The 27,861-nt window shown below is 25.9% G+C and overlaps 1 protein-coding gene across 7 annotated transcripts; it reads left to right on the top strand.

The window, feature by feature from the left end:
- The first annotated feature begins 655 nt into the window (after window positions 1-655).
- Window positions 656-27,861, top strand: LOC107452383 (solute carrier family 35 member F5). Of its 7 annotated transcripts, none has more exons than XM_016068855.5 (14): window positions 656-822; window positions 7,235-7,314; window positions 8,625-8,801; window positions 9,921-10,058; window positions 10,133-10,201; window positions 13,421-13,511; window positions 13,589-13,639; window positions 14,456-14,592; window positions 14,744-14,913; window positions 18,063-18,229; window positions 18,945-19,104; window positions 22,783-22,873; window positions 23,703-23,848; window positions 25,409-27,861. In XM_016068855.5, exons 3-14 carry the CDS (start codon window positions 8,709-8,711, stop codon window positions 25,470-25,472), a joined length of 1,377 nt encoding a protein of 458 aa, XP_015924341.1. In that variant the 5' UTR covers window positions 656-822; window positions 7,235-7,314; window positions 8,625-8,708; the 3' UTR covers window positions 25,473-27,861. The 7 variants fall into 7 exon arrangements, with proteins under 7 accessions (XP_015924341.1, XP_015924334.1, XP_042905420.1 ...); XM_016068848.4 differs by having other exon boundaries at window positions 695-910; XM_043049486.3 differs by having other exon boundaries at window positions 728-752.

Below are 27,861 nucleotides of genomic sequence, written 5' to 3'. Positions count from 1 at the left end.
ACGTGTGATCACAAACGAGAAACCAAAAACCAGTTTCTCAACTTAGTTGCCTCCACTTGGTTGCCAAGTGTCATCAGCACTTATGGAAGTATTGTCAAAAAAGATGACATGGTTGCTAGATTTAGAAAGAACTCGTTTTCTTGGCAGTCCCGATTCGGCCTCTATTAATTTGTTTAATACTGTTTGTTCTTTTTGCTAGTCATAAACCATCATGCGTTGATGTTAGCATATTGCTCGAGCAGCGAGATTAAGTTCATTTTACAAATTATTATTTTAAGTTTAAATTTCGAAATTGGTATATAACGATTCGTTTCTTCAAATGACGATTTTTACGTTTTTCAACTACAGGTTTTGAAATGACGATTCTCATAACAATTCTTTTTTAAAACGCAAATAATAAATCAGGTTACAAATATACGTATACAAGAAATACTAAACAAGATAGTCTCAAAACACAATGATCACGTTGTGAGCCAAATGGCATCAAAATACACCGGAAACTGTAAGCCGGAAGTATAGACAGTGAAGGACTCGCAGTGCATGCTAAGTGTAGAAAACACCTTCACTCTTTGAAGATGTTTGGTCAGAATTTACAGGGTTACTATGTGAGAGCAGAGCAGCGGCTGCCAAGATTTCCCACTGACAAACTTCTGTTAATTGACAGTGTCTCATTTTGACGAAGACAAGCTTGTGTAAATAAGCAGAACCAGAATTACATTTGTTTTTGTTTTCAGTATACAGACTTGAATAAAGTAAAAATATGTTTATATAAATAATTGTGATTATGGATTGATGAAATGGACAATCTCGAGAATCAATAGAGTGTGTTCTAAAATATATTTTTCCTGTATTATTAATAAATTGTTTTATGCTGGATTTAAGTTATTTACATTTATCGTAAGCGGGTGGGGTAAGTACGCTGCATTAGTCATAAGGGGGGATATAATATCTATAGATTTTCTCTTGTTTGAAAATTTGAGTTTAGTTTGCAATAAGTTTAAAAAGAAATATAACCATGAGCAATGAATATTTATTAAGATGTCTATCTGAGTAGCTGAACTGACGTTAATTTTTGAACAGATATTTATTTTTAATATCAGTCTATATATACACATAATAATATCTAGATATTGATATCCATATAGATATTAATATCTTTATTTAGATAATAAAAGATCTAATGAAGTATAATCTGTTTTTTTTTTCCTCATATTGTTATATGTTTCTTATAAAACTCCTAAACTTTTTCTTTTAAGAATTCGTTTATATTTTGTCGAAAGTGCTATATACCACCAATAAATAATAATTAAATGTTTAGGGAGACAGGATGGGTAGAGAAAAGGAGAACGTTGAACCAGGGTTAACTATTTTAATGTTGTTAAATATTTTTATTTCTTTGTTTCCATCAACATACTTGGCCACTGTAACTGTAAATCCTTTGAATGAATCATATGGCACAGTTAAAGTGTGCCATTTTTATTTTAAATTCTATTTTAGCATTGGTAAGTCATTCTTGGAACTACTACTTTACCTTCTGAAATTTGTTTTTATGAGAATAGACCAATACATATTTTTCAAGATTAGATCTTTAATAACTATTTGTGACTAGTTAAGTTTATCCTAGAAGGACAGAAATTAGTGTGCTCTTTAGTAAAACCCAGAATATGGAGTACCTCAGTTCACTAAAAAATAGAGTAAGTTGTAGTACCATAAAAAAAAATTCTAAGAAACTTTAATGCAAACATTGTTTTAGTTATTTTATTGAGTTAAACAATTTTATACTCTTAATAAAATTTATTTATATTTTTTTGAATTAAAAAAGTATTTCAAATATTCCTTTTTAAAAATTCAAGTTATACAAATCTGAAATGAGGAATAGCTAAATTTCAGGATAAAAAATAGTAAATAGTTCATGAAATGTACTTAAAAAGTTATTTTAAATTCATCTTGTTTACAAATATAAATTTTATTTATAAAACAGAAACTAACCCAGTTTTATTCACATTAAGCAACAAAAAATGTCAGAAATATCGTTATTTTCTTTTCTTGTTAAACTGGAACAGAATTTAGAATATTGTTCTAAATATAACAAGACAAAATAACACATTTTAAACAGAATATTTTGTATTTAGACTCTAAAAATTTGCTGTACATTTAAATTAATATATATATACAGTGGAGCATCGTTTATATGACACCGAAAGGACCACCGAAAAACGTCGTGTAAACGATAACGTCGTATAATAGATTTTTACTTCTAAAGCTGAAATTATCTCTGTTTTCAGTTAATTTTAATGTTTAACATGTTGATTTACATAAATTTCTAAATTAGACAAAGCAAAGCAAACAAATAACCAAAGAAGAAAAATAGCAGGGAGCAATTTGAAAGTATGTTACCTTTAATTATATTTTCTTGCTATTAGTCTCTACAATGCTTTGAATAGCGAGTTGAACTTACTGCTTTCTATGATGCAATTTTAGATTTCTAATCATGGCCAAATCTAATGGCTGAAGCGCACTTGTGCAATTTGCAGGAAAAAAGAGAGCTTTTACATTTTCCAAAATAATTAGTATCGATGGGTGCGCTGGACATCGATAATAGCAAAAATTTTCGTTTTTGCCTCTTCATAACATTGTCTAGTTTTTTTGGGTCATCTAGAAAAAATTACGGTCGTCATCCAAGCATTCTTGTTGGCACCCTTTTCTGTATCATTCATGTTGGCAAATTCCACCCTTTTTTAAAATACACAAGAAAAAATGAAAAATTTAATAAACTTGAACAAAATCTAAAAACCGACGTATAACCGAATCTGTGTGTCGTATAAACAATATATTTTTACATTAAAATGAATAGGAATGATTTGGGACCACACTAAACGTCGTATAAATGTAAATGTCGTATAAGTGATCGTCATATAAACGATGCTCCACTGTATATATATATATATCCATCCAAAGCTAGGTTTTTTTTCAAGAATTATTATTAAGAACAAAATTTTTACTGGCATGAGATCTTAAGAGTATCTGCATGTTTTTAATGTCTTAATGTACTATAGTGAATTAAATTTGCGTGATACAATGGTGATAAAAATATTTTTTGAGTATCCAACATATATTTATAAATAATAGTGCATGAAGATATTCTTATATTGCCATAACCTGGTTCTGGAATTATCAGAATTTTATTTCACAGTTGTTGCAGCGAAGCCAACATGCTCCGCTTTGTAAACTATTTTCTATTGGTGAAGAAATTTAAGTTATTTTTAGTTCAGTATTTTTCTTTTTAAGTAATTTTTCCACCATTATGTATTAAAAGTTGAAAATATTTTATGAAATGCAACTTTATTATCGTTATCTAGTGGCAACACTTTAAAGAAGTGGGCGTAATTATCGGCATTCTACAAGTTTTATGATTTCATTGGCTACCAATTTATTAAAACTTTTGCAGAAAGTGGAGCAGTTTGCATCCCTGCTATTGTTTGATATGTCTTTGAATAACTTCAATTCTCTATGAATTAAAATGTTATATTAAATTTCATTATGTAGAATCTGTTAGTATAAGTGCTAAAATCTAATTTTAAATAAAACTCAATAAATAATTGTGTGCAGTAAGAATAATTATATTATATTTTCTTTTTATAATTGAACGCTTATTTGATTAACCTATTTATTAATCTATAGCATTTTAAATGAAAAATGCATTTGTAAGGAAAATAATGCAATTACTGAATTGAATTACATTGATCCTTCAACATTCTTTCTGAATACATTTTTGTTATGTGGTTTTATGTGCTCCATGAGGTGAACCAAGATACACCACTCTGTGTTTATATTTATGTATCAATAAATAATTGCGTGTGGTAAGAATTATATTATATATATATATGCAGTAAAACCTGTCTATAACGATACTGTAGGGACCTAAATAAAATATTGTTATAGGCAGGTTATCGTTATAGACAGGTTTGAAATTTAAAAGTATACGTTTAGAATTATGAAACAGCACACAAGAAAAATTTACTTACAATTTTATGAATCAAAACAGAAATTATTTAGAAAAATAATCGGTTAGTTTTGTTTGCTTATTTTTGGAAGCAATTTCCATGCACATAGATTTCAGTCCATCTAATGAATTCAAATGAACATCAGTTACATTTGGTAATGTTGCAACAAAATCTTGCAGAGCGTAATTAGCAATATGGCATTCTCTGGTGAAATCTTGTCGTGTCGCTGCTGCATCGATGTCTCGTCAGTGTGTCACCCGTTTTTCTGACGAAGCTCTCTCCCTCCTACAATACCCCTTCACCCATTTCTACTGCTCTAATTTCCCCTAAAAGTGGCTTTTTTTGTCAGAAACAACGAAAGAATATTACATACAAAAGAGAAGAAAAAAAAAAGACATTTTGTTATCTCACATTTAGGCTCGATGGGGAGTCGTTTTCCAACGGTAGAAAAATCGGAATAGAACTATCAACTATCAAAAGAGGAAAAATTATCGTTGTAGACATGTTTAACTGAAAAGTTGTTATCGCTATAAACAGGTTAAAAATACATTGAGTAAATAGGAATTTCACCGGGACCTCAAGGAAATATCGCTATAGACAGGTTTATCATTATAGACAGTATCGTTATACACAGGTTTCACTGTATATATATATATATATATTTATTTATTTATAATTGAAGGCTTATTTGATTTACCTATTAATCTATAGCATTTTAAATGAAAACTGCATTTGTAAGGAAAATAATGCAATTATTTAATTGAATTGCATTGATCCTTCAACATTCTTTCTGAATGCATTTTTGTTCTGTGGTTCTATGTACTCCATGAGGTGGACCAAGATACACCACTCTGTGTTTAGATTTCTTTAATCTCAATTAATTAACCCATACTTAATTAAGATTTACGAGTAAGAAAGGCTTTAAATTGTAAAACCTTGAATTAAAGATTAAAATTAAGTGAAATTGATAGTTACTTCTGCTTTCATTCTAAGCATTTATTTTGATAAACTTAAGCAAACATATTAGTGACAGTGTGAAAAGCAGTTTAGCAAAGGAACTAATTGACATTTAGAAAGTCCGTGATTGTTTCCAATCATCACACCTTATAATTGAAAAGAAATATGAGAAAGAGTTAAAAGAAATATGGAAAATTTAAAATGTAACTGAAAGGTTATGAAATGAAAAATATAACTTATCCTTTCATTTCAGTGAAGAAAAATGTTAAAAATTAGACTTAAATATAAATGAGGCTTAATATTATTAATATTTCTGGCTTCTGAGCTTAAAGTTCTGGAAAGTTCTGGCTATTCTGAGGCTTAATATTATTAATATCCCTTTAATATTATTTAATATTTCTGAAGTGAAGTTGATGTAAAATTTTTTGTTCATGTAAAAAAAAAAAAAAAAAAAAAAAAACGTTCAATGCATCTTAATTAATCTTCGAAAATATATAAGCTATACTTTTTGGATCTTTTGGCAATTATATTACAATTTGGTGTTTCATTTTGGATTTTACTTTATTTCCAACCACATGAAAATTATTTATGTACCTTTCTTAGCAATCTGACAATTTAACAGCAAGTTAATAGAGAAGTTGGAAAAATTTATTATGATTCAATATAATTTGAAGTAACATCACCAAATATAATGATGGTGGGAAAATTCTATTAAGTATCACCAGTTCCATTTCTGGTACAGCATTATATTAAGTGCCATCAATATTTTGATTTTTTTCAATTCTTAAATTTGTGATCAAGCTTCAGTGTCCATGACTATAGATTAGAACCAGAGGTCTGCCTAGGTTTTTCTGAGAGGTACCTATTTTGTGAAAATTTAGACATAATTTGTGAAAAATTAAGAATTATATTAATAAATCAACACAAAAATATGGATTTATCGTTTCTTATGGGATACAAGAATAAAATGTTAAGAAAAAGTATTGTGTGAAACTACCGTTTTTCCTAAAGTTGAATATGTGAAGGTACTGCTAAACGGTAGTAAATTTGGCCTGGACAGACCCCTGAGAACAATTCAAATAACTAAGCGCGTTACAATAACAATTAAAATAAACAATACATAGTGTTGGAATAGAAACAGAAACAAACCTGTCCCTTTGATAAAACAGAATGACACCATTCAATTCATAAAATTACGATGCATGTCTGGGTGAATTAGCTAAAATAAGGGCTTTTTAAAAAAATCTTAAATTGGAATTGAATAAACTCAAAATTCAGAAGAATATCCAAATAAAGATGATTAGGTAATGTAATAAAAAATCTAACCATAATGACTGGACATTCACTGCTTAGAACAACATTATTTTGCTAGTTAAGGTCCGTTGTAGGCTGTAGAATAATTAAAAAATATACAAAATTGAAGATAAAGATTATCCTGTAATAGTAGAAAATGAATAAATTAAAAAAAAGTTATTGATTGTAATTAGTTTTAGCTTTTTCGAATGAATGAACATTAAATGCAATTTTTTTCGAAATAAGCTAATCTTGGTAAACTAAAATTTTGAAATTTCTAAATTTGCTCAGTTTTTAAAAATTTTATGAGAGATAAAGTAATTAAACAAAGAAAAGAAGGAAAAGGAAGTCATCCAGATTAAAAAGAAAAAAAAAAAAAAAAAAAAGATCAGTGATATCAAGCAGATGGTAAGTTCTCTATCCCTTTATCCATCTATGATTATGTGCATTTATAACTGTTCCATTTATTGATAGACAAAATAAAAACATTTAAAATAAGCAAAGAGTTACATTTGAAGAATTGAAGCTTTTAATTACAATTAATCTATCATATCACCTGTATCAAGGAAAAGTGTTAATGTTATTTGATATTCACATAATTATTTTCTATTTCTTTTGCCAATAAAGAAGTGACATTTTTTTTTCTAAGTTTGGTTAAATTTTACAAAGAAAATAATCTGTGTCAAACTGATCTCTTATTTTTCTGTGATGAAAAATTACAGGTCCTAAGAAATTCCTCATAACTTTTTTTGTATACTCTCTTTGATTTTTGATGTGTTATAGTTTATAAGCAACATGATTGCTATTAGTTTTCAAGGTATACAGATGTTGGAATAGTTAAATTAAAATTAAGTTTAATTAGAAAGGTTTTGTTTGTTCAATAGCAATCAACTTTCGTTATCAAGATTTTATGAGTAATGCTTCTTCTTTTTATTTTTAAAGGAAACAATATCTTTATTTAATTTTTAAATTCTTTTAAGGTTAAACAGACTGGAATCTGAATCATGTGGTTTCTTGACTTCAACATGAAAATCTTTGTCATGAATATTTGTATTCTACAGTAAGCTTGTTTTAAATTTCTTATACCATATCTCATGAATGAGTAAAAAATATTTTAAAATTTTTTTAGATTGAAATATCATAGCTAAAGGAAAGGAGTCTGATAATTTATCAACTTCAGCCACACATTTTGAATGAAAAATTTCTAAAGTGAAAGATTTCAATTAAGTATAAAATCAGTATAAGAGATTAAAAATACTTAATTTAGCAGTTATTACTAACAGGAAATAGTTATAAGAATATCACAATATAGTTAACAAAATTTGCTGAAAAGCATTATTTTGCACAAGAGAAGAGCTTTATAGACTTAACTATATTACCAAAATTGGAAACAGGTAATTGTTTTAACTAATTAGCATTGTTATTTGAATTGTAAATTGTATTATTTATTAGTTTGTTAAGATTAATTTCAGTCACATTTTTTAATAAATAATGACTATGATAAATAATTCAGTCAAATTTTCATTGTTTGATGTCACTGTAATTGTTTATCGTAGTCATTATTTGTCATAGTTATTTAAGGATAGAAATTAGCAGGTTTTTTATTGTGCAATTTAATTTTTTTTTTTCACCTACCTAATGAATAACTTTTAGTGATGAATATAGTTATTTTTTTAAAAAATTTCTTTTTATCATTATTTTTGTTCATTGAAGTTATGAAATATACTAGACAAAATAGTTATCTGTTAAATTTTATTCTGTTATAATCTTCACAAAAATTACATTTAATTAATTTTTGAAAAGAGGTTGCTGATTTTATTTATTTCAGTTTAAAAAAGTTATTGTAAAAATTTTAAAATTTCAGGTTCAATATTAATAAATAAATTATTTAACTATTAACTTTAAATATTTTATGAATTCGGTTTTTAAGAATTAATCATTAAAAAACTTCCTTATATCTCAAAAGAGTATAGTTTTTTTCACAATAAAAACTTTATAATGATTGTCTTTATGATTTAGTAATATATTAAGCAGAACAACAATGTATTTGATGAGCTCAAATAATATAGTTAACTGATATAGACAATCTGTTCTGTATAATAGCAAATACCATCATCTGTGTCTTGACAATGATAATGATGTTTGCTACAATATCAAAACTATACTGTATTAGTAAACTACACTATTTATACTCTTGTATATTGTTTTTCTACTTTATTTAAATAAAAAATTATATATATGTTAAAATAATTACTCATGTTTGGTAGTTTATGAAATAATAAATATTCTACTTGTGATACTTTCTATTTTTCTTTTATTTGTGTCTTTAATGAAAAGATTTAAATATGGGCATTATGTTTTGACTTGTAGGTGTAGATATCTTTCACTGTGAATTATGACTTCACTTCCTATGCTATTTTTTTCATAAATCAAGAGTTCAATTCCCACCATTGAATGGCAAAACTCAATGCACATCGATTAGTTTGTGGTACATTATTGTTGCTTGTTGTAGATATCATTTGGGTTGCTTCATCTGAATTGACTGAGGTTAGTATTTTTTTAATAATTGTTCTTGTTTTTAAAAGATAAGTCTTATAACAAAATAAAGAATCTGTTTTCTTTTGACGCTAGCAGACTCGAGTTATTTGATTTCTCTAATTCGATTGATTTGCCTACTTCTATAACTAAATAATTTTGTGCTAGTTCAAATTAAGAATAATAATGAATCTTAAGCGTATCAACATACTTTTGTAGTTTAGTCAATTGGTTTGCTTTAATGTGTATTATTATTGGTTCAAGAACATGTACTGTACAAGCTGTTTTAAAGCTGGACTATCTTAGCTTAAACATTGATGAAAAATGGTTGTTTAAAAATACATGATATTCAGATCTTTCAAGATGTGCTCTGTCACTCAATTTTATTGTTGATTGAGCTAAAGCCTATTAATCTGCCTAAAATAGAAAACATTTGCATTGTTCCTGTGCACGGAAATAGATAATTTCTTTTTTCCAGATTATTTTCATTGATGAGGAAATTTTTAATTTGAGTGGAAAAATAAATGAAGTTATCAGTATTTATAGATCACAAAATTATTATGCTCTCTTTGAGCACAAAAAGGATAAGTAAAGGTGTTTTGTTTCTGTTTCAGTAAATCAATGGAGCAAGTAATAGTGAACTTATAAAATTGTGAAAGTATAATACTTTTCTGTTGTCGAACTGGTATTTAGCAATTAATATTTCATAAATCATTCAGTTATATAGCCTGCCAATTAATTTGTATCCATCTTGTATTCACATAAAACCCAATATTTGAGTTAAATATATTTTTGTTAAATGTTACTTTAACTTTATTAGTTTACTTTATTATTAACTTTGTTAGTTTTATTATGATATTAACTTAAATAGTAAGGTACTTATAATAAATGTTTTATCTTTTCAAAATTAAGATTATTTCCTTAGAATGAAAATCATTAAAAAAAAATTCCTATTTAACTGAGAAATTTTGTTTCAATTTCATCCCCTAAAAAGCTTTAAGACCATAATAAAAAGTTTTCATTTAACATGTAAAGATTATTTATAACTGAAGTTTTAAAATATAACTCAGATTTGTTAAGTTTTATTGAAAATCTAACTTATTTACTTCTCAATTTTTTAATTTCTTTTAGTATATATTCAAGGATGAAAACTTCAGCAAACCATTTTTTAGTACTTATGTGAAAACTACCATGTTCATATTATACTTGCTTGGATTTATATTTTGGAAACCATGGCGTGATCAGTGTTTTTCTAAACCCATGTATACTGTAAGTCAAATTTCTGTTGTTTTTTTATTTTAATTTTGAACTTTTCATTATTGATGATGTTTGAATTTTTAAAGCTTGTTGATCCTGCAAATATTGATCAAGATGAGTGTAATAGCACATTTGTTGAAGTTGAGCCCTTGTTGGTAAGCATTTTGAATTAATTAAAAAAATTTTCTAAAATAATGTTATTTTCGTTAGTTCTTAATATTTTTACAAATGGAGGAGCCTCGCCTTCCATGACCCTTCTCCTCGATTACAACAGGCAGTTATGGGAATATATTACTTTTTCCTCTGAACATTATTGCAATAATTGCTCTAAGCCAAAAAAGATAGTGTGTATCCATTTACTATTATTTAAAAATTACAATTGCTAAATCATTAAGTTATTATCATGGCTATTATTAAAGCTATTATCATAGAAACCCAAAAGGATGTATATTACCATAGGCATGCTGAGCATTCTTTATTCCAGTGTATACAAGCAAGCTCAAATGAAGAAATAAATGTAGAAACTTTTTTAATAATTATGACACTGTTTTTAAGTAGGTTTTTCATGCTATTTAAAATTTTGCATAATAGATCAATGATATACTTTGTCTTATTAGATGTAATTTATGTATTATGTTCATAAGCATCACATCGGTGGGAGGGTGCACAGGGAGAGAATTGCTCCTCTCAATAATTTTCCCTAAACTTCAGAATTTTTCTTAAAGTTATAACTTTTTCAAACCTTAGCTATTTTAATTTAAAAGTATAAAAGCCTTAAGAAAATCAAATATTTTTGTTAGTTTATGTTTAATTAGCAAAACAATTTTATAATCATTACCTTTAAGTAAATGCTATCTTAAAAACCTGTTAAATATTTTTTTAAAAACTTGTAATAATTCATACAAAATGACTTCAAATAAACAAAATTTATGTATTTCTTTTTAGATTATGATTGTAGCTTGCAGCTATTAAGTTTAGTTTAATGATTCTTTGCTAGCACTTTCCAATACTGACAATAGTTTTTTACTATTTTAATTTACAAGAATGAGGTTCCTTTCACCAACCCCTGTTGTTGCCTTTCCATCATCTTTGTTTTTTATTATTCTTAAAGGTCGTTTTTTTTTTTTAAAAAAAAAGATTATTTGTTCATGAGCATTTTGTTAATATGTTTATCACAAAAAAGGAAGAATTACTTGGATTTGAAAAATATTCAACTGTACTTGAAAAAAAATTCTTTAACTTATTTTCATTGAAGATTTGACACAACAAGAAGAAAAAGAGTGTAAAAAAATTTTCATTGTTAAATATATATAATGATAACATATATAATGTTACAGTTCTAATTAGAAAAGGTTTTTATCTCTCTCAAGTCTTTTATATTTTTAAAAATTTCAATAGAAATGTTAGGATATTTAACAGTATCTAATCTCTCTCTTTCTTTCTTTCATTTTATTTTATTTTATTTATAAACTTTTTTTGTTGCTTTTGACATCAAGTTTGAGTTTATAAAATGTAGATCTCGAGAGAGATAAGTAAGTTTTCCTTCAACAATGTGTAAACAGTCATTATTTAAAGCAAGTAATAATAATGATAAAATTTGTAAAAAATGCACTTAAAATTGCAATAACATTTTAAACAAATTGAAATTTCGAATTTTTTTTTATTTTTATAAATGAAAAGGAACCTTTTAACACATCAAATTTCTATTCTGTACTTGCATCCGATTCTACAAATTCCAATTTAACAATTCATAATTATTGAACTAAAAACCGAAGTAGTTTTTTATTACATTAAACTCCTTGAACATTTTTTATACAGCTTTGCAATTTTGTAATTAACATTAATCAAAAAAAAAAAAAAAAATCATGTTAAAACCATTAAAATTTTTATTTATTTCCAAACGAAAAAGTTTGTGTTAAGTTCAGTATTATACACACATATATATATATGTATAAATATATATATATGTATAAATATATATATATGTATATATATATATTAATATATATATATATATGTATTTATTAATGTATGTATATATATATATATATATATATTAATATATATATATATATATATATAGATATATATATTAATATTATATATATATATATATATATATATATATATATATATATATATATATATATATATATATATATATATATATATAAAAGAAAACTATCTCCTTAAAAAAAACTTTGTGCTCCCCATACATTTCTTTCACGCTAAATCTATGGTTATGTTTAATAAAAGATAAAATCTTAAATAAACTTAAAAACTTGAGACTTTTTATGTTATGCAACCCAATTTATGTTTTTAAAACTCTTCTTAAACTTCAATAGAAAGCAAAACTTGGATAAGTTTTTTCCAGCATAATTCTTTGTAAAATTCTAATTTCTGTAAGTGTAATTCAGCAGCAAAGCACCAAATACTCCAAATGATTCCGAGTCAAATAATAATTTTATTTATTTATTATTTTTTATGAAACTAAGTTTTGAGAATCTTTTCACAAGTTTTTATAATCTAGACAATGGCACAAGATCTCGGGTGGTTGGAAGATTCGAGGTGGGCCAATCACATGCTACCTGTTGTGGGGAACTTGGGATTTCAAGAGTAATGTGTTGTCCACTCTGTAGAAACAGTTCACAGAGACAGGAATAGTGGTTATCGGATTTTTGATTTTTTAAAACAATCAGTTATAAATTTGCTAATAAATTTTTTAAAACATATTTTAACTGTGTTAATAGTCTTATTTAGGAAGATATGTGGAGTATTTGCTGAATTAAAATTTTAAGTTGTGTTAAAAATAGACTTTATTAAATTTATCTTTATTTTTAATGTGATAGATATATTAATAAAATGAATAGCATAAATATCATAGAATGCATAATATTATATAATGTGAGATATGAGAAATAAAAAAACAGGATTAACCCCCTTCTATAATCATGTAAATCTCCTACTTCAGGTATTTTATCTTTTTGGGGCAATAACAACTTTTCTACAGGAGCTAAGCACTCTTGGTGCAGGTGCCTTGTAAATTAATGCAGTTCCAGTTCCCCCTTCTATAAGTTGACCACTAAAGCAATTCGTTGTAGAAAGTAAATTTGTAAATTTTATTGTAATGTATTATTAAAATGATTAAAAAATCAAGACAATATTTTAGTGTTTGAGTTAAGGCAATCATTTCATAAAAGTCTATAAGTTAATTAATTCATTTCTTAATAAATTTGGTAATGGTGTTAGAAATAATGAATTTCTAAAAATATTAAGCAAATAATAGTTTTTATTATTTATTTCAGACTAATAAATAACTTTTTTTTTTGATTGGATGTTTTTAATAATAAACTTTTATGTATATATGTTAACAGAGTGAGTCAGTTTGGATACCAATTAAGTATCATGATGGTAGCGGGGATAAGAGCAGTGGAAATGAATCAGATGATTCTTCTTCTAAACAAAGTAATTATTTTTTTTCACCTCTCATTTTATTTTTCTTTATTATTACGATGTTTTACTAAATTCTTTATTTTATATAGGTGTAAAATCTGTTCATTTTAATCAAGTTACTGAAGTACGGCATTTGTCTGGTAAGAATTTCCTTTAAAATTTGTTATATGTTGTGCTTAATTCATGGCAAGTCAAGTTACATTTCATGCTTTCTGCTAAGTGCTCTAAGTTTCATTGTGCTCAAAAATTTAAAACTAATGTAAACTGTTTGTATAATTCGATTTCTTTTTATTTTAATATCAAATTTAATAATATGTTATACTTTAGAAATGCATGTTCTTCTTACTCATTATTACAGCTATATATCTCTGGTTAATCCAAAAATTTCAGCTTTTTTTACATTTGGCAAATCACATATACTGCATTGAATAATATGTACATGAAATGAATAGTTTCTATAATTAGGAAGTATTTGTATATATTGTATTATTATGTACTTGATAATTCATCAATCTTGGATCTCTTCTCATGATTCTATTGTCTGTTGGAAACAATTTGATTACTTTTTAATTTGGCTTTTGTATAAGCAGGTCATGGGGGATTTGTGGCCTGTCCTTATTAATATTACTATGCAAAATTTATTTAACCTTTAACATCATGGATAAAATATATTCATATCTGTAGCTCTACAAATACTGCTAAATAAAAGTATTATTGATTATGATCCAGTTTTCATCTTCTACTGTCATTTTCATTTTCTTGTTTTCATCACAATTTTCACTATTGGTCACTATACAAACTCCAACCACACCTGAATTTCTGTCTTTTCAATAATTTTGAAAGTTTATTTTTTTAAAAAGATTATTTTCATAATTTCATAGCAAAACATCATGATTTTCAACATGCATATGCATGAAAAATTTATATAATAATGTTTCATTTTTTTTAACTTTTAGATTCACAAGCTGATGATGCACTGTTAGCTCGTTTATCCTATACTGCATCACTCCGTGCTCAAGAAAATGCCATGAAAGCAGCTAATAAATTACCAATGAAACAAGTTGCTAGAATTGCTCTTCTTTTTTGTATAATGGTAAGAGTAAAAATTGAACCTAGTTTGTAATTGCTATATCAATTGAAAAGTGTGTTGTGAAGTTATTTTTTTATGTCTTTTAATAGATTTATCTTTTGTGCTAGTTTTTTATGTCATAAACTGTATAATTAAATAAAAGGTTTTTTTGTAGTGGTTTCTTGGCAATCTTTCATATCAAGAAGCTCTTTCCACAACTGAAGCAGGTGTTGTAAATATATTATCATGCTCATCTGGTTTATTCACTTTAATATTAGCTTCAATGTTTCCATCAAACACTGGTGACCGTTTTACTTTGTCAAAGTTTCTTGCTGTTACCATGAGGTATGTTTTAAGTTTTATTAGTAATATTCATTATTATTTATTCATAGAGTGAACATTAGATTTCTTAAAATTTTACTCATGAATTGATGACATTGAATTATTTTTAGTCATTGCTTCTAGATAAAGTATTTCATTTTCATTTTATTCTAGATATTAAATTTTTAAAGTCTAAAACAAAACACAATAAATTTTTTTTATTCTACAATTTTGGGGAACTGTGTAATCTAGGTAGTTAAAAAAAAAAAAAACAGAGGTGTTAAAATCTAAGTTTGGTAAATAATAAATGCTATTCTAAAAATACAAATAATTAATTTAGCATTTTATGCATGCCACATTAGTATTAAGTAAATAATACTTACTGTATATTCCGTTGTATGAGTCGAACCTCTATTTTTGATTTTGAGATAGCAAGTTTCTGACATGTAAAGTGTGTAATTGCACTGAAAAAGAAAGAAAAAAATAGGGGTGAAAATTCCTAAAATTCAAAAAACAAAAAATAAGTAGTATTTAAGAGGAGGATGAAGTAGAATTTTCAAATTGGGATTCGTATTACAGGACTGCTAACGTTATTGAATACAGCACAGGTGATGTTCTGAAATCTTTAAATTCATAACTTTATGATATGTTAAGTTTTCATTGTGTTACATATTTTGAAATGTTCTTGAATAAACTACCTTAATTTTCTTTAATTTCTCTCTTAACATAATTTAAAGTGTTTTTTTTAAAATCTTTACACGTGGAAAATATGATGAAGGAAAATGGAAATGATACATTAATGAATTGTAGATGATATATTAAAAATAGTTTTTGAAAAATATAAATTGATACAGTGTAATTCTTTACCATCTCATTGTTTATAATGGGATATTTCAAAACCAACAAATATCCGACTTTCTTACGGGTGTATAAATCAACCGTTTAATTTTCTTAAAGTTTTAGGGGGTTGAAAAGTCTATTTATACACTGGGATATACTGTATTTCATAATATTCTTTAGGAAGAGAAAAGAATCTTCTTTGAAATTCATGAATGATATTTACACCGATTCACTTAGTCACAGTAAAATTAATTAACTCTATTAAAGACAAACAGCACCATTACACATGCTGCAAAAAGAAAAAAATACCAAACATTTTCTGTTTCAGTTAAGTCAATTGTCAAAAACAGTTTTCTTTCTATTCTTTCTTGTATCAATATATTTTAAAAAAAAATAGAAATACCCAAATTAACATCACTTGAGTGTACCTGAATTTCAGTTATTTGTCAGTCGATAAATTGGAAGCCTATAGCAACAAAAGTGGTTGGGAAAACTGCATTGTTGCTATTAACAGACAGAAGAAGCAATTAAATGGTGGATTGTTGAAAATCAACTGATCAGCCTGATAGGTTGGCATTCTCTATAGGGGAATGGTAATACGTTGATGTCAACAAATTCAGGTCGCCATGGCACCTTAAAATTCATTGCTGGCGACAAAAAATTCCCAAAGTTTAATGTAAAAGCTAAAAGATGTTACGTTATTTTTCATTCCATGACATGATGACTCTGAAACTTTATCCTGGCTTCTAAAAATGTTTACATCTTTGTAGATCCTTGGTTAATACCTAATGATGGTAAAAATCAAAGATAATAATTAGCTGAAATCAAGAATGCTCAATAAAAAATCATTAATCAAAACTTGTTTTATGTGAAATATTTTTATCATATCAAGTTTTCTCCTTATAGAATTTTTGTTATAAGAAAATAGCTATGAAATTTTACGGCAAATGAATGGAGTTTTTTTTCCACATTAATTCATGATTCTTGGTGATTGAGACTCAAATGTACTCTCATATTTTGCTGGAATGTGCTAAACCAGTGGTATAATTATAGGAAATAATACAAAAAGGATATTAGATTACTGAGTGTAAAATATTTATAGATAGAATAAAGTTTGTTACCTTAATTTTTATTTCCATGCATGTTTTGAGATTGCTTACAAAGCAGTTGAACAATTTAACAAAACATTAATCTTGAGCATTTTATTACTTGATGCAAATTTTTTACATATCTTAAGCTATTTCATGGTGGCATCTATGGTTTTAGAATTTAACCACATGAAAAACCTTCTTGAATATGGTGGGCAAAGCTGGAAGTTAAATTTTTTAAAATATTTTTATTCTAAAATTTAGTCAGATATTAATGATAACATATATAAAAGTTGGCTTTCATTAAAGAAAGGAGAATACAATGTCTGAAACTAAATTAATTCAGGTTGTTTAAAAGTTGATAAGAAAAAGCATTATTCATACCGTTTAAGGTCTGCACTAAGAAGTTTACAAACTTAATCACCCAAGTTATGCCAAGTTTAAATGAAGATAATGAGTGTAGTACAGATGTGACAATTCGATATTATCAGGTGCTCTCTCTCTATTTATCTAATATGTATCTTAAAGATTTGGTGTCTTTTTACCGAAATCTAATTTATTCACAGATGGTTTTCCTTAATTAATCACTTTTGTATAAAAAGTTATTGATCTCTTGATATTCTCTTTAATTCAAAATGTTATTATCCCAAATTTAATTTGCTAACACACAGCTAATTACTGTGAATTGATATTTTAAAATGACAATGATACTGGTTTTGCAATGTTCCGTCAAAATGAATAAAATTTCTTAAACTCTCTAAAAAATAAAACTTTTAAAATTATTTTAATCTTGAATAATGACAATATCATGATTAACTCCAGAAAGTGTGTTGTTATCAAATTGAATTTGTCTTTGAAGTGACATTGGTAAAGGATCTGGAACAACCCCTACCAGACAAATTTGCTCATGGAAAGTTAATTTTAAGACCTTGCTGCTTTTAAGAGGGTCTCTTTTAATTGAGGTCATTTAGTACTTAAAAACCAAATTTACAAAACACTTCCAAAGAAAATCTAAAATTGATTATTTTTCCATTTTATTTGTATCTTTTACTCTTTCTTGTTGCCTTAGGAAGCAAGATTGTATAATAATTCATAAGCATTATGTTTAGTCTTATAAGTTATGTTATTGTTACATAAAAGCTATGCCCTTTCATTTCATTCTTTTCTTTTACCTTTGTTCTTGTTGTTAAGAAAACAAATTTATCTAACTTTTATACATTGTGCTGATTTTTCTATAAATTTTAGCATTGTGGGTGTGACAATAATTTCAAATGCTGACAAAGGAGTTCAGAATTACTTTCCACCAGGAGCAATATGGTCTATTCTTGGAGCATTTTTTTATGCTGCATATATTGTTCTGTTAAGAAGAAAAGTAGACAATGAAGAAATGTTTGACATTCCAATGTTTTTCGGTAAGTGATAATATTGGTAAAACTAAAATATTTCATTAAAATCAATTTTTTTTATTCAAATCAGTTTATATATATAAAAAAAAAATAGAGGCTGAATTAAAGAATAATGTCAACAAGTATTAGAGGTAGCTATATCTTTATTAGGTTTTTCAAAGTTGTTTATATTTTATTCATATTTGATATGGTAAGTCAATTAATAATTCTCACACTTGTAGCAGAATGAATGAAACTATTCCCTGTTTTTATATCTCTTCTTCATCAAATCAGTTCAAGATTACATAGGGTGTTTTATAAGGACTACACTTAATATATAGTTTTTCAGTAATTTTCAAAAATGAAGTAAAAGGAATGCAAACATTAAGGGTGGAAAATTAATATGTAAGCAAAGAGAAAATAAAAAGTCTTTTGATATCTCACAAATCATTAATGAAAAAAGTAGAATTGACAAACAGTTTGATCGTGGCAAGAAACAGAAAAGAGTTATTAAGTGATAAAAGTTTCCTCTTCTAATGATATTAAACCTAAATTTATTACTACTAATTAAAAAATTTAAAAATTTCATTGTTTATTTTGAGAATTTTTTTTGCTTAATTGTTTTGAAAAAAAAAATTGTTTTTGCATATTAGATAGTAATTATTTTTGATTTTACAGCAAATATGTTATATTTTATTAGCATTTATTTTTTTCATGCTCATATAAGATATTTACTTTTTAGGTTTTGTTGGATTATTCAACCTTCTTTTCTTATGGCCTGGATTTGTTTTTCTGCATTATACCAAAGTAGAAGAATTTCAATGGCCTTCTCGATATCAGTGGTTGTTATTATTGTGCAATGGGCTTATTGGAACTGTATTTTCAGAATTACTATGGCTATGGTATATTTTTAATTATACTTTTGCTTTAGATACTTCCCAAAATTACTACTGAATTATAATTTATGTGTTAACAATGTTAAATGGCAACTTCATAGTTCTTAGAATTTTTGAAATTGCTTATAAACGTTGCTAAATAATTCTTAATGGTTTATTACAAAGTAACAAATGTTAAATTATATTTCCAGGTTTAAATTATATGAAGGATCTAAAATTATTAACTACATTTTAAATTTTTTTTCTAAAATTGACTAGTAAGGGAAAATTGGATGAAACCTGGTTCAAATCCAGTTCCAAAATTATGTTTTTTTTTATAGCAGTTGTAAAACATTATGTACTTTGTTTTTGTCTGAAATTTCTGTACTGCAACAGCATTTTTGTGCTGTTAACTGCAACAGTTTTATTACAAATATAATTTTAATTATCCCATTAGAGGAAAATCTGCAATTTTGACAGAATTTTACCTTTTTTTTTGTTGTCTATGTTAGAAATTTTGCTTTAGCTTACTAAATCTTTTTAAATTTTGGTTTTTGTTTTAAATTTTTAGAATCAAAGTTGTAGTTTTTTTGCTTGCTGATTGATAAACGAAACAGAATAGCAATTGCATACTTTATTACATTTCAAGAAAAACATTGATTTTGAGAAAATCTCTTTACACTTACACTCATTACAGAAAAAGTTTAATATAGAATGCTTTGATACTAGGTATGTTTTGAACTAGAAGCTAAGTTATTAGTGTGATTTTTTTATCAAGCTTTAAGTAAGAATGGTTAGAACTTTTATTTGAAAAAACAATACTGAAGACTATTTAGTTCTATTTGATTGTATATTTAAAATTTTTTAAGGTTTTAGTTAAAAACACAGGTAATTGTATTATTGATCTAGGTAAATTTTTTTGATATGCATTACATTTTATTGTAGAGCTGTTCTCATGATATGAAAAAGTTGTTGTTTTTATGCTCGAATTGCCCTTATTTTGAAAAATATTTGGAACATTTTTAAAGTTTACTTTAAATTTATAATATTTGAATCCTTGTTTACTAGAAACAAAATTAACATAATTTTCAAATATTTTCTTTAAATGTTGTGATTAGTAACTACTACTAATCACAACTTAATTACTATTTGGAGGCAAATTTTGTTTCAGGATTCAGTTAACAGTCATATTCAAAATTAAAAAAAGTTGAAAAATTGAAAGAAAAATTCTTAAATATGGATTTAGAATAATAAATTAGCTTGTTTGAACATCAGAAAATACTAAGACATATCCATTTATGATTTTATGATCAAATCTATTACTTCTAAAACATTTTTTTAAAAATTTTTTTCTCTCAACCTTTAGAATTTTTGGCCTTTCTTGGCAGTGAATATTCAATTCAAGAGATGCTTAAAAATAATCAAATATTTGTGATTTTGTTAAGTGTTTAAACCTCTTTAATGTCTCAAGTAAAGTACACCATAGATTATACAGCAAAATGTGTTCCCTCTCTCCATTAAAATAATATTCACATATTCTTTACATTTTGATCATGAGTGTATATTCAAATTTAAAGGTACAGTCTTATGGGCAAAGTGAAAAATTAGCTCTTATTCATAATGACTAGATCTATTATTAGTAATTATGCATATGATTAAGGCCTAGTCATTATACATAATTGCTTAGTGATTAATCATGATTGTTAATTGATATTTTAGTTTATGCCTGAAAATTATTAAATGCATTAATAAGGAACAAAAGTGAAAAAAGTATTAATTTGAAGACATTTTTTTCAATTTTTTAACTGTCAAAATTGTTATCACGTAAGCATATCTTAAGACAAATATATCAGAAAAAAGAAAAAATGAATCTTTCCACTTGAATTAGTTTTTTTTTGTCCAACAGCAATTGACAAAACTTTTTCAATCTATACTACCATGGCTTGAACCTAATGGTTGGAAAATTACAGGCCAGTATAGAATTTAAGAGTCTTCAATAACTGATTAATTGTTAGAGCAAAATCTCCTACGAAAACACTCACTTCCCCTTTTAAAATATTTAAGTCAAATAAAAGAGAATCCTATCTTATGCAATATTCATATAAACATTTAATGACAATAGCCTTCCTAAATCGTCTGTATATCTTGGGGAGTCTTTATTATCTTTCAAGAGCCAGCATATACGAGCCACAACGAAATGCATTAAACTCCATGAATTATGAGACAATTTATTGGCTCTGCAGATATTTTGTGAGCTAAAACAACAGATATTTTTGATTTGCTCTAAAATGCTTCGCCTTTTGCAAATGCACTTTGATTTACTTTCTAGAAGGCCGTATCTTCAACTGTTTTTTCACTATCTTTAACTGCCACTAAATTGAGCATCTGGATAGAACATTGATGATGGGATCGCAACATCACATTTTCATTATTTTTATCTTGTTTATTTAATATATGGGTTATCAGAATGTATATCAGCAGGAAAGTACTAGTATTGACTGTCACTTCTTAAAAAGTGATGAGAAGCTTTGACAAAATTTGTTGTGTTATCTTTAACCATTAGTAAAATCATCTTTTAGGTTACATAAAATCCTAGGATCATAAAAATATTTTTAGCTAAGACTTCATATGTGTGTCCACCTGCAATCCTCTTACAGGCTGAAGTTGCTGATTTAGTTTCCAAATAGCTAACTAAATAAAGAAGCATTGTAGATTATTCAACAATATGCACATATATTCCACTTCTTTTAATTCAGAAATCAGTTGAGTTTCATCTGCTTCTATATTGAGCTGAGACTGCACCAACGTTTTCAAATAAATCAGTTTGCTTGCACTTTGTTTTTTTGATAAAACTTTAACAGAACCCCTCTCTACTTTAGAAAAAGCATTAAAGCATACAAATTAACGCACATCATCATCAGTTTCTTAAAAACACATGTCAGACATCTTTGTTGGAACTCTATCAAGCAAGAAAACCTGCCTTAAAGGAATAATGGATTTTTAGGCTTTTTGTTTTTTTTTGTTTTTTAGATATTTGATTAGCCTTTCCGACAAAACCTGCTTCAAAATGGATTTTTTTAAATATATTTTTGTTCTTTAATAATTTGATCAGCTTTTCCAACAAACATTATTTCAACAATTATATATTTTTAGGCTTTTTGTTTGTTCTTTAATGATTTGATTAGTTTTTCAGTTCAGTCAGCTTGTATCTGTGTTTCTTCTGAAAAATTGTTTAAAAAATAATGATAAATCGACTAACAGAAAAAAAACTTTTATTATCAAACACTCTACAAGATAATTTCGAGTTGAATAAAAATTTTGATTTATAAAAAAGAAAGGGGTTTTGTAGGGGATCATCATCATGTTGAGTTTTTTTTTTTGAAAAGTTGAAAATTAGTATTACCCCAAAAAATATATTTTGAGTGTAATTTTACTCTTCCAACACATTAATTATGCAAAATATGTAACATTTTTTTACGAGTGTAGGCATACTCAGAGTATATAAGCTACAAACCCAAATGAAGGACTCCTTCCCAGGTTACTGAAAAATTAATCAAATTTTTTTTTAAAAATACAGTTGAAACTTTAATCACAGAATTTTTATGTAACCATGTTTTTTAGTATTGATAAAAAATGCATTTTTACAATGATTTTTCCCTGTATGAAGTAAAAAAATATTTCAACATACCCATCTTCTCATTTTAGGGGCTGTTTTTTGACGTCCTCTCTAATAGCTACCTTGTCAGTGTCTTTAACTATACCTTTAACTATATTATTTGACATTTTCTTAAAAAAGGTAATGTATTGCATTCAGTTGTAATTATGTAATTAATGTTAAGAAATTTGTTTTTTTTTTAATACATATTAAATAACATTTTATGAATTTATTTCAATATTTATATGCATATTCTAAAGTTTCATGTGAATTTCAGAATTTACATTTTTATGTAAAAAAATTCATTAGAAGATAACATTTTGTTTTATGCAAAATGACTATTCTTTGGTTTTATTAGACTCTCTAGGTTTAATGATTTTGTTAGCATAATAACTATTATAAAATTGAGAATTCCAGCAAATTATCTGGCTGAGTGGAAGTTTGCATTTTTCATTTCTTGCAGTTGAAAAACTCTATTATTATTTATTTATAATTTTCTTCGGTTAAAGGAAGAACCAATTTAGAACTATTATTTCTTTTTCTTGAGTTAAAGAATAATTCTCAATTTTTGTATATTCTTTACAATCCTAATCACTGCAGTGTTAGCGTAACTTTTTAAGCATTAAAAAATTAGATCACAAATGTGTTTAATTCCCCCCCCCCCAACAAAAAAAAATTTATTTCTCATATTAAACTTTTGTGATATTTTTGCAATTGTTTTAGAGATACAAAAGACAAAACTTATTTTAACATTTAAAAAAAAACTCAGAGACACACATAACACTTATTAAAAAAACATTTTCTGAGCCTGTCTCTTTTCTATTTAGTATTACATGGTTATAAAAGCTATTAAGTTTTGTTGATAAAATTAATTTCCTTTAAATTTATTTATTTACTCTAATACCAAGTTGATGTTCCTACTGTTTTTTTAAAAATTATATTTTATAATAAAGTTCTTAATAATTTCTAGGTGGATTATCCTGTTCAGTTTTTTCTGGGAACTCTTCCCATGTTCCTTTCTTTCTTTGCTGTAGCTTTTCTGACTCATTATGAAAATTGGGATCCTGTTCTCATTGGTCTTAATAAGCTAGTCAGTCTTTGTAAGAGATCTAAAAGGTGAGATATTATATTATTTGTTGTATATTTAAATATTCTGTAACTTTTGATAACTTTTTTTTCTGTTAAAAATATGGATTAAGTATCTTTAAATACATTATTTTTTAAATTGTTTTATTACTACGTTTTGATTTTGTTTTATTATTACTTTTTGATTTTGTTTGAATTTCAAATTTAAATGTAAAATTGAGGTGAAATTCAAATGAAATAAATGTATTACATCCATTCTCAATTAATTTAATGATGCATAAAATTTTGGTTCGTTAAATTAAGATTTTAATAGGACAAGTGTTTGGCAACAACTTACCAACTTTAATGAATATTCAATGAAATGATAAATGAATATGCATTATATTATATGCATCTATATTCAATGCCACAAGTTAAGTCTAACATGGGAAAAAAAGAACAGATTAAATGGTTCATATTTTTGTAAAAAAATCTGTTTTTGAGCTGGAGTTTTTCTAAAGAGCTATAGTTTGTGAGCATCTAGATGCATTTAAGTATTTTGATTTAAAAGATTTGCATTTCTATAAAATAAAATTTTTTAAAACTATTTTCTAATTTTAGAGTGTGTTTACTTTTAACTACATTGTATTAGCGAAGACAGAAATTTTTGATATTTATACTTCAAAATGAAGAATAAAAAAATCTCTTTTGTACATTCTCACTTTATTCAGTTTCTTGAACTATTTATTAGATTCTGGATGACATACATATCCTAGTGTCAGATTCTAAATCTGCCTCTAATTCTAAACCATGGTGAATTTTATTGATATCAATTTCTTGTTTATTAACAAAGTCACTAAATGATATCATATCATGAATCTTTTATTCCTATTTGATTAATTGAAGTGTGTTTTATAGTATTTTTTAAGGGTTTAATCTAAGAAAAATATTTAGAATAAACAAGTAAATAACTTTTTAAATGGTAAGTTTTTTGTCAAATTTTATAAATAGTTTAGTTTTAAAATTTTTCTGCATATAGTTACAATAACTATACTCAGTAAAAAAATTAGAATAATTGGATAAAAAGAAGGACCAAAAAATTTATTTAATATCCTAACCCTCTACATTTGAAAGGCAACATTTTGCAAATCTACCTTCCCTTTAGAAAGTTTACAAAATTTAGCTGCTTTTATTTTTAAACCTTTTATGTTAATGCCCCTTTTATCTTTATGCACCTTTTATGTTTAATTTTGCTTGGAATCATGAGAAATAATAATTGAAGTTTTAAAATATGAATTATTTAATTTAGTTTTAAATTAATTTTAAATATAGTTTAAATTAAATTAGGTTTAAATTAGTTTCAAAATTAGTTAATTTAGTTTTAAAATATGAAAGTTTTTATGGTTTATGTATATTTTTTATTTAGCAAGTTTTGTTTTATCTTAATTTTCAATGTGATACATTCATCAGAAAAGATTTTTGATAGATTTAAATTGGATCATTTCAAATATATCTTAAGTATATAGGATCAATTTAAGTTGTCTAACATAAGTAATTTTCTATTATATTGAATATCTTATAAAATCATTTATAATGTTTACTTTTTTTCAGAGTTCATGACATTGACTATGAGCAGACTGAATCACTAATTAATGTAAATAGTGAGTACACATAACAAAGTTTGAAAATAATCATTCATACATCACTTTTGTTCGCCAAGATGCCATATGCAAGATTTATTCAAGTATTAGAGCTTTAAACTCTTTATATGTGAAACAGTGGCAGCCAAATGTCATATCATATTGTATTATTTTCTTCATCTTCTGACATAACTTTCACAATCATCAAAGAAATATGTGTTTTATATAAAATCAATTTTCCAGGTATTTTATAAATATTTATATTTTATGTTTTTTTATTTTTATTTGTATCAAAAAACTATTTTGATTGCTCAAAATCTGTGCAAAGAAGCTTTATTTATTAATATGGTAAATTTTTTACAATCTAAGCTCTTTTGGATAAAAAAAAACTTTCTTTTTTAATAATTGCCTTTAAATGATAATTTTATTCCAAGACAATTTTAAAATTATGATAAGGACTTTTATAGGAAAACTATGAAGTAAAAAATAAAACTTTTTAAGGAATGATGCCATCAAAATGAATTGAGTTTAATCTTAAGTTTCATCTTATGAGGCCAAGACTCTTAAGTAGAGATTATGCAGTTTATGCAGAATACAGAGCAACACAATTAAATAATTTTAATAAAATTCTTACATATTAAGATTAAATTGTTTTTGTTTAAGGAACTAACCTAATATATACCAATTAATTTGTGTAGACTGAACAACATGATAAGTTATTGTATTGCAATATTTTTCCTTCCAAAAGTAGGGATGCATTTTCTTTTGTTTTTAATTCAACAAAACTTCTCACTTTTTGCAGGAAAATAATTTGTTATAATTTTTTTTATAAAAAGCAGTTAGTAATTTTGGTCAAAAACGAGCCTAGACTAGTGCAGGAGAGATTAAGTAATTTAAATTATTTGGTGATGAGTAATTAATTATTAGCCAACAATTTCAAACACTGGCATAAAATAACCTCCATCCTTGGCTTTTAGCAGTCACCGAAAGTAAAAGAATCTTATTTTTGAATATGTAACAATTTTCATTTAAGTGTTTTATGCAGAAAAAATGCATATTTGTGTGCTGAGAAAAATTTTAATACAAAATTTAAATGTTAAATGATTGGAAATATGTGATTCCTATTAATGGCTTGACTCTCGTAACTACTCATTACCTGAACATAAAAAGCATTTTATTTTATGAAAATAACTTTTTCATTTCATAGTAAGCTCTAATGTTTGTTACAATAAAATAAATTAATAAAAAGTTGTTTTTCAACATAAAGCAAATTCTTTTTGAGGTTCCTGGTCACAATTTGTCATTGCTCCACATTGACAGTGTGAATTAAAAAAAGTACTTAATAGTTGCATTCAAGAATTTATTTCAGGCACATTTCCAGTTTTCCTGAAGGTAAGCTATTCCAACCATTAATGTAATTTTGGAGGTCAATAAATATGGAGTGAAACAATTTTATAAACATAGATAAAGAAATAAATTTGAATAAAAACAGTTTGGAGCAATGAATTTTTTTAGTGTTCCTGGTCACAACTTGTCAGTGTAAATTATAAATAAAAGCTTCTATCAGTTCTATACAAGTATTTATTTTGGGCATATTTTAAGTTTTCAAAAAGATAAACTATTTCAATCATTGATGTAGTTTTGGAGGTTTAATCAATGGCGTAGTTTATTAAGGAAATTATAAGAAACGGTTTTACTCAGAAAGTTGTAACATGTGAAATTCATGTAAAATTCTTGAAAGTTTCTGAAATGCTTGATGGCCCCAGGTTTAAAATCTAAAATTTTTAGTTTTAGTTATCTAATTTGTGTGGCGAAATATATAATGTACTCTGAGTTTTCCTTATTTCTAATAAAGTACTAACATTTTTATTTTTATCGACATGACTATAAATCATTAGAGATGCTCTGTACTTTATTAGATTCTAAAGCAATAATTTTTTAAAAACTTTTTATTATTTTAATTGCTCAAAAGAGCAATCAATCTTGTGAAAATCACTTCATGGATATTTGTAATGACTTGTTATAATCTGTAAGAGTCATAAATGTGAAAACTATTTTAATATTTTCTTTGCTAAGGCATCCAAAGTGTCTGTGTTCTGTTAGATCTGCAAGGACTTATTTATGCAATTCTATGTCATGAATAAAATTATATTTTTATTGTTTTTAACAAAATGCTTTGACTTGTACTGTAAATTACACTTAAACTATAAATTAGTTTGCTCTTGCTTGTTATTTTTTGTTAAAAAATATAATAATCACAATGAAAAATAAATGTTTCTTATTTAAAAAGTGTTGAATATTGAAATTGTGAAGTAAAAATATTATACCTCAATATCTTTGTGGGATGTCGGCAAAATAGTTGTTTTGTGCAATCGTTGCTAATGAATTTTGTGTGATAATAAATTTATATTTACATGTTGGCTA

The sequence above is a fragment of the Parasteatoda tepidariorum genome, chromosome 12 (assembly GCF_982258835.1).
Source record: "Parasteatoda tepidariorum strain Cologne lab strain chromosome 12, Ptep-v5.0, whole genome shotgun sequence".
NCBI lineage: Eukaryota > Metazoa > Arthropoda > Arachnida > Araneae > Theridiidae > Parasteatoda > Parasteatoda tepidariorum.
The sequence above is the reverse complement of the archived record's forward strand: the minus strand, read 5'-3'. Positions and strand labels throughout refer to the sequence as shown.

Coding starts and splice junctions, on each gene's coding strand:
- LOC107452383 (XM_016068855.5), top strand. CDS start 8,709: ATGGCAAAACTCAATGCACATCGATTAGTTTGTGGTACATTATTGTTG. Junction 10,059..10,132: donor TTTCTAAACCCATGTATACT/GTAAGTCAAATT, acceptor GAATTTTTAAAG/CTTGTTGATCCTGCAAATAT. Junction 13,640..14,455: donor TGAAGTACGGCATTTGTCTG/GTAAGAATTTCC, acceptor TTTAACTTTTAG/ATTCACAAGCTGATGATGCA.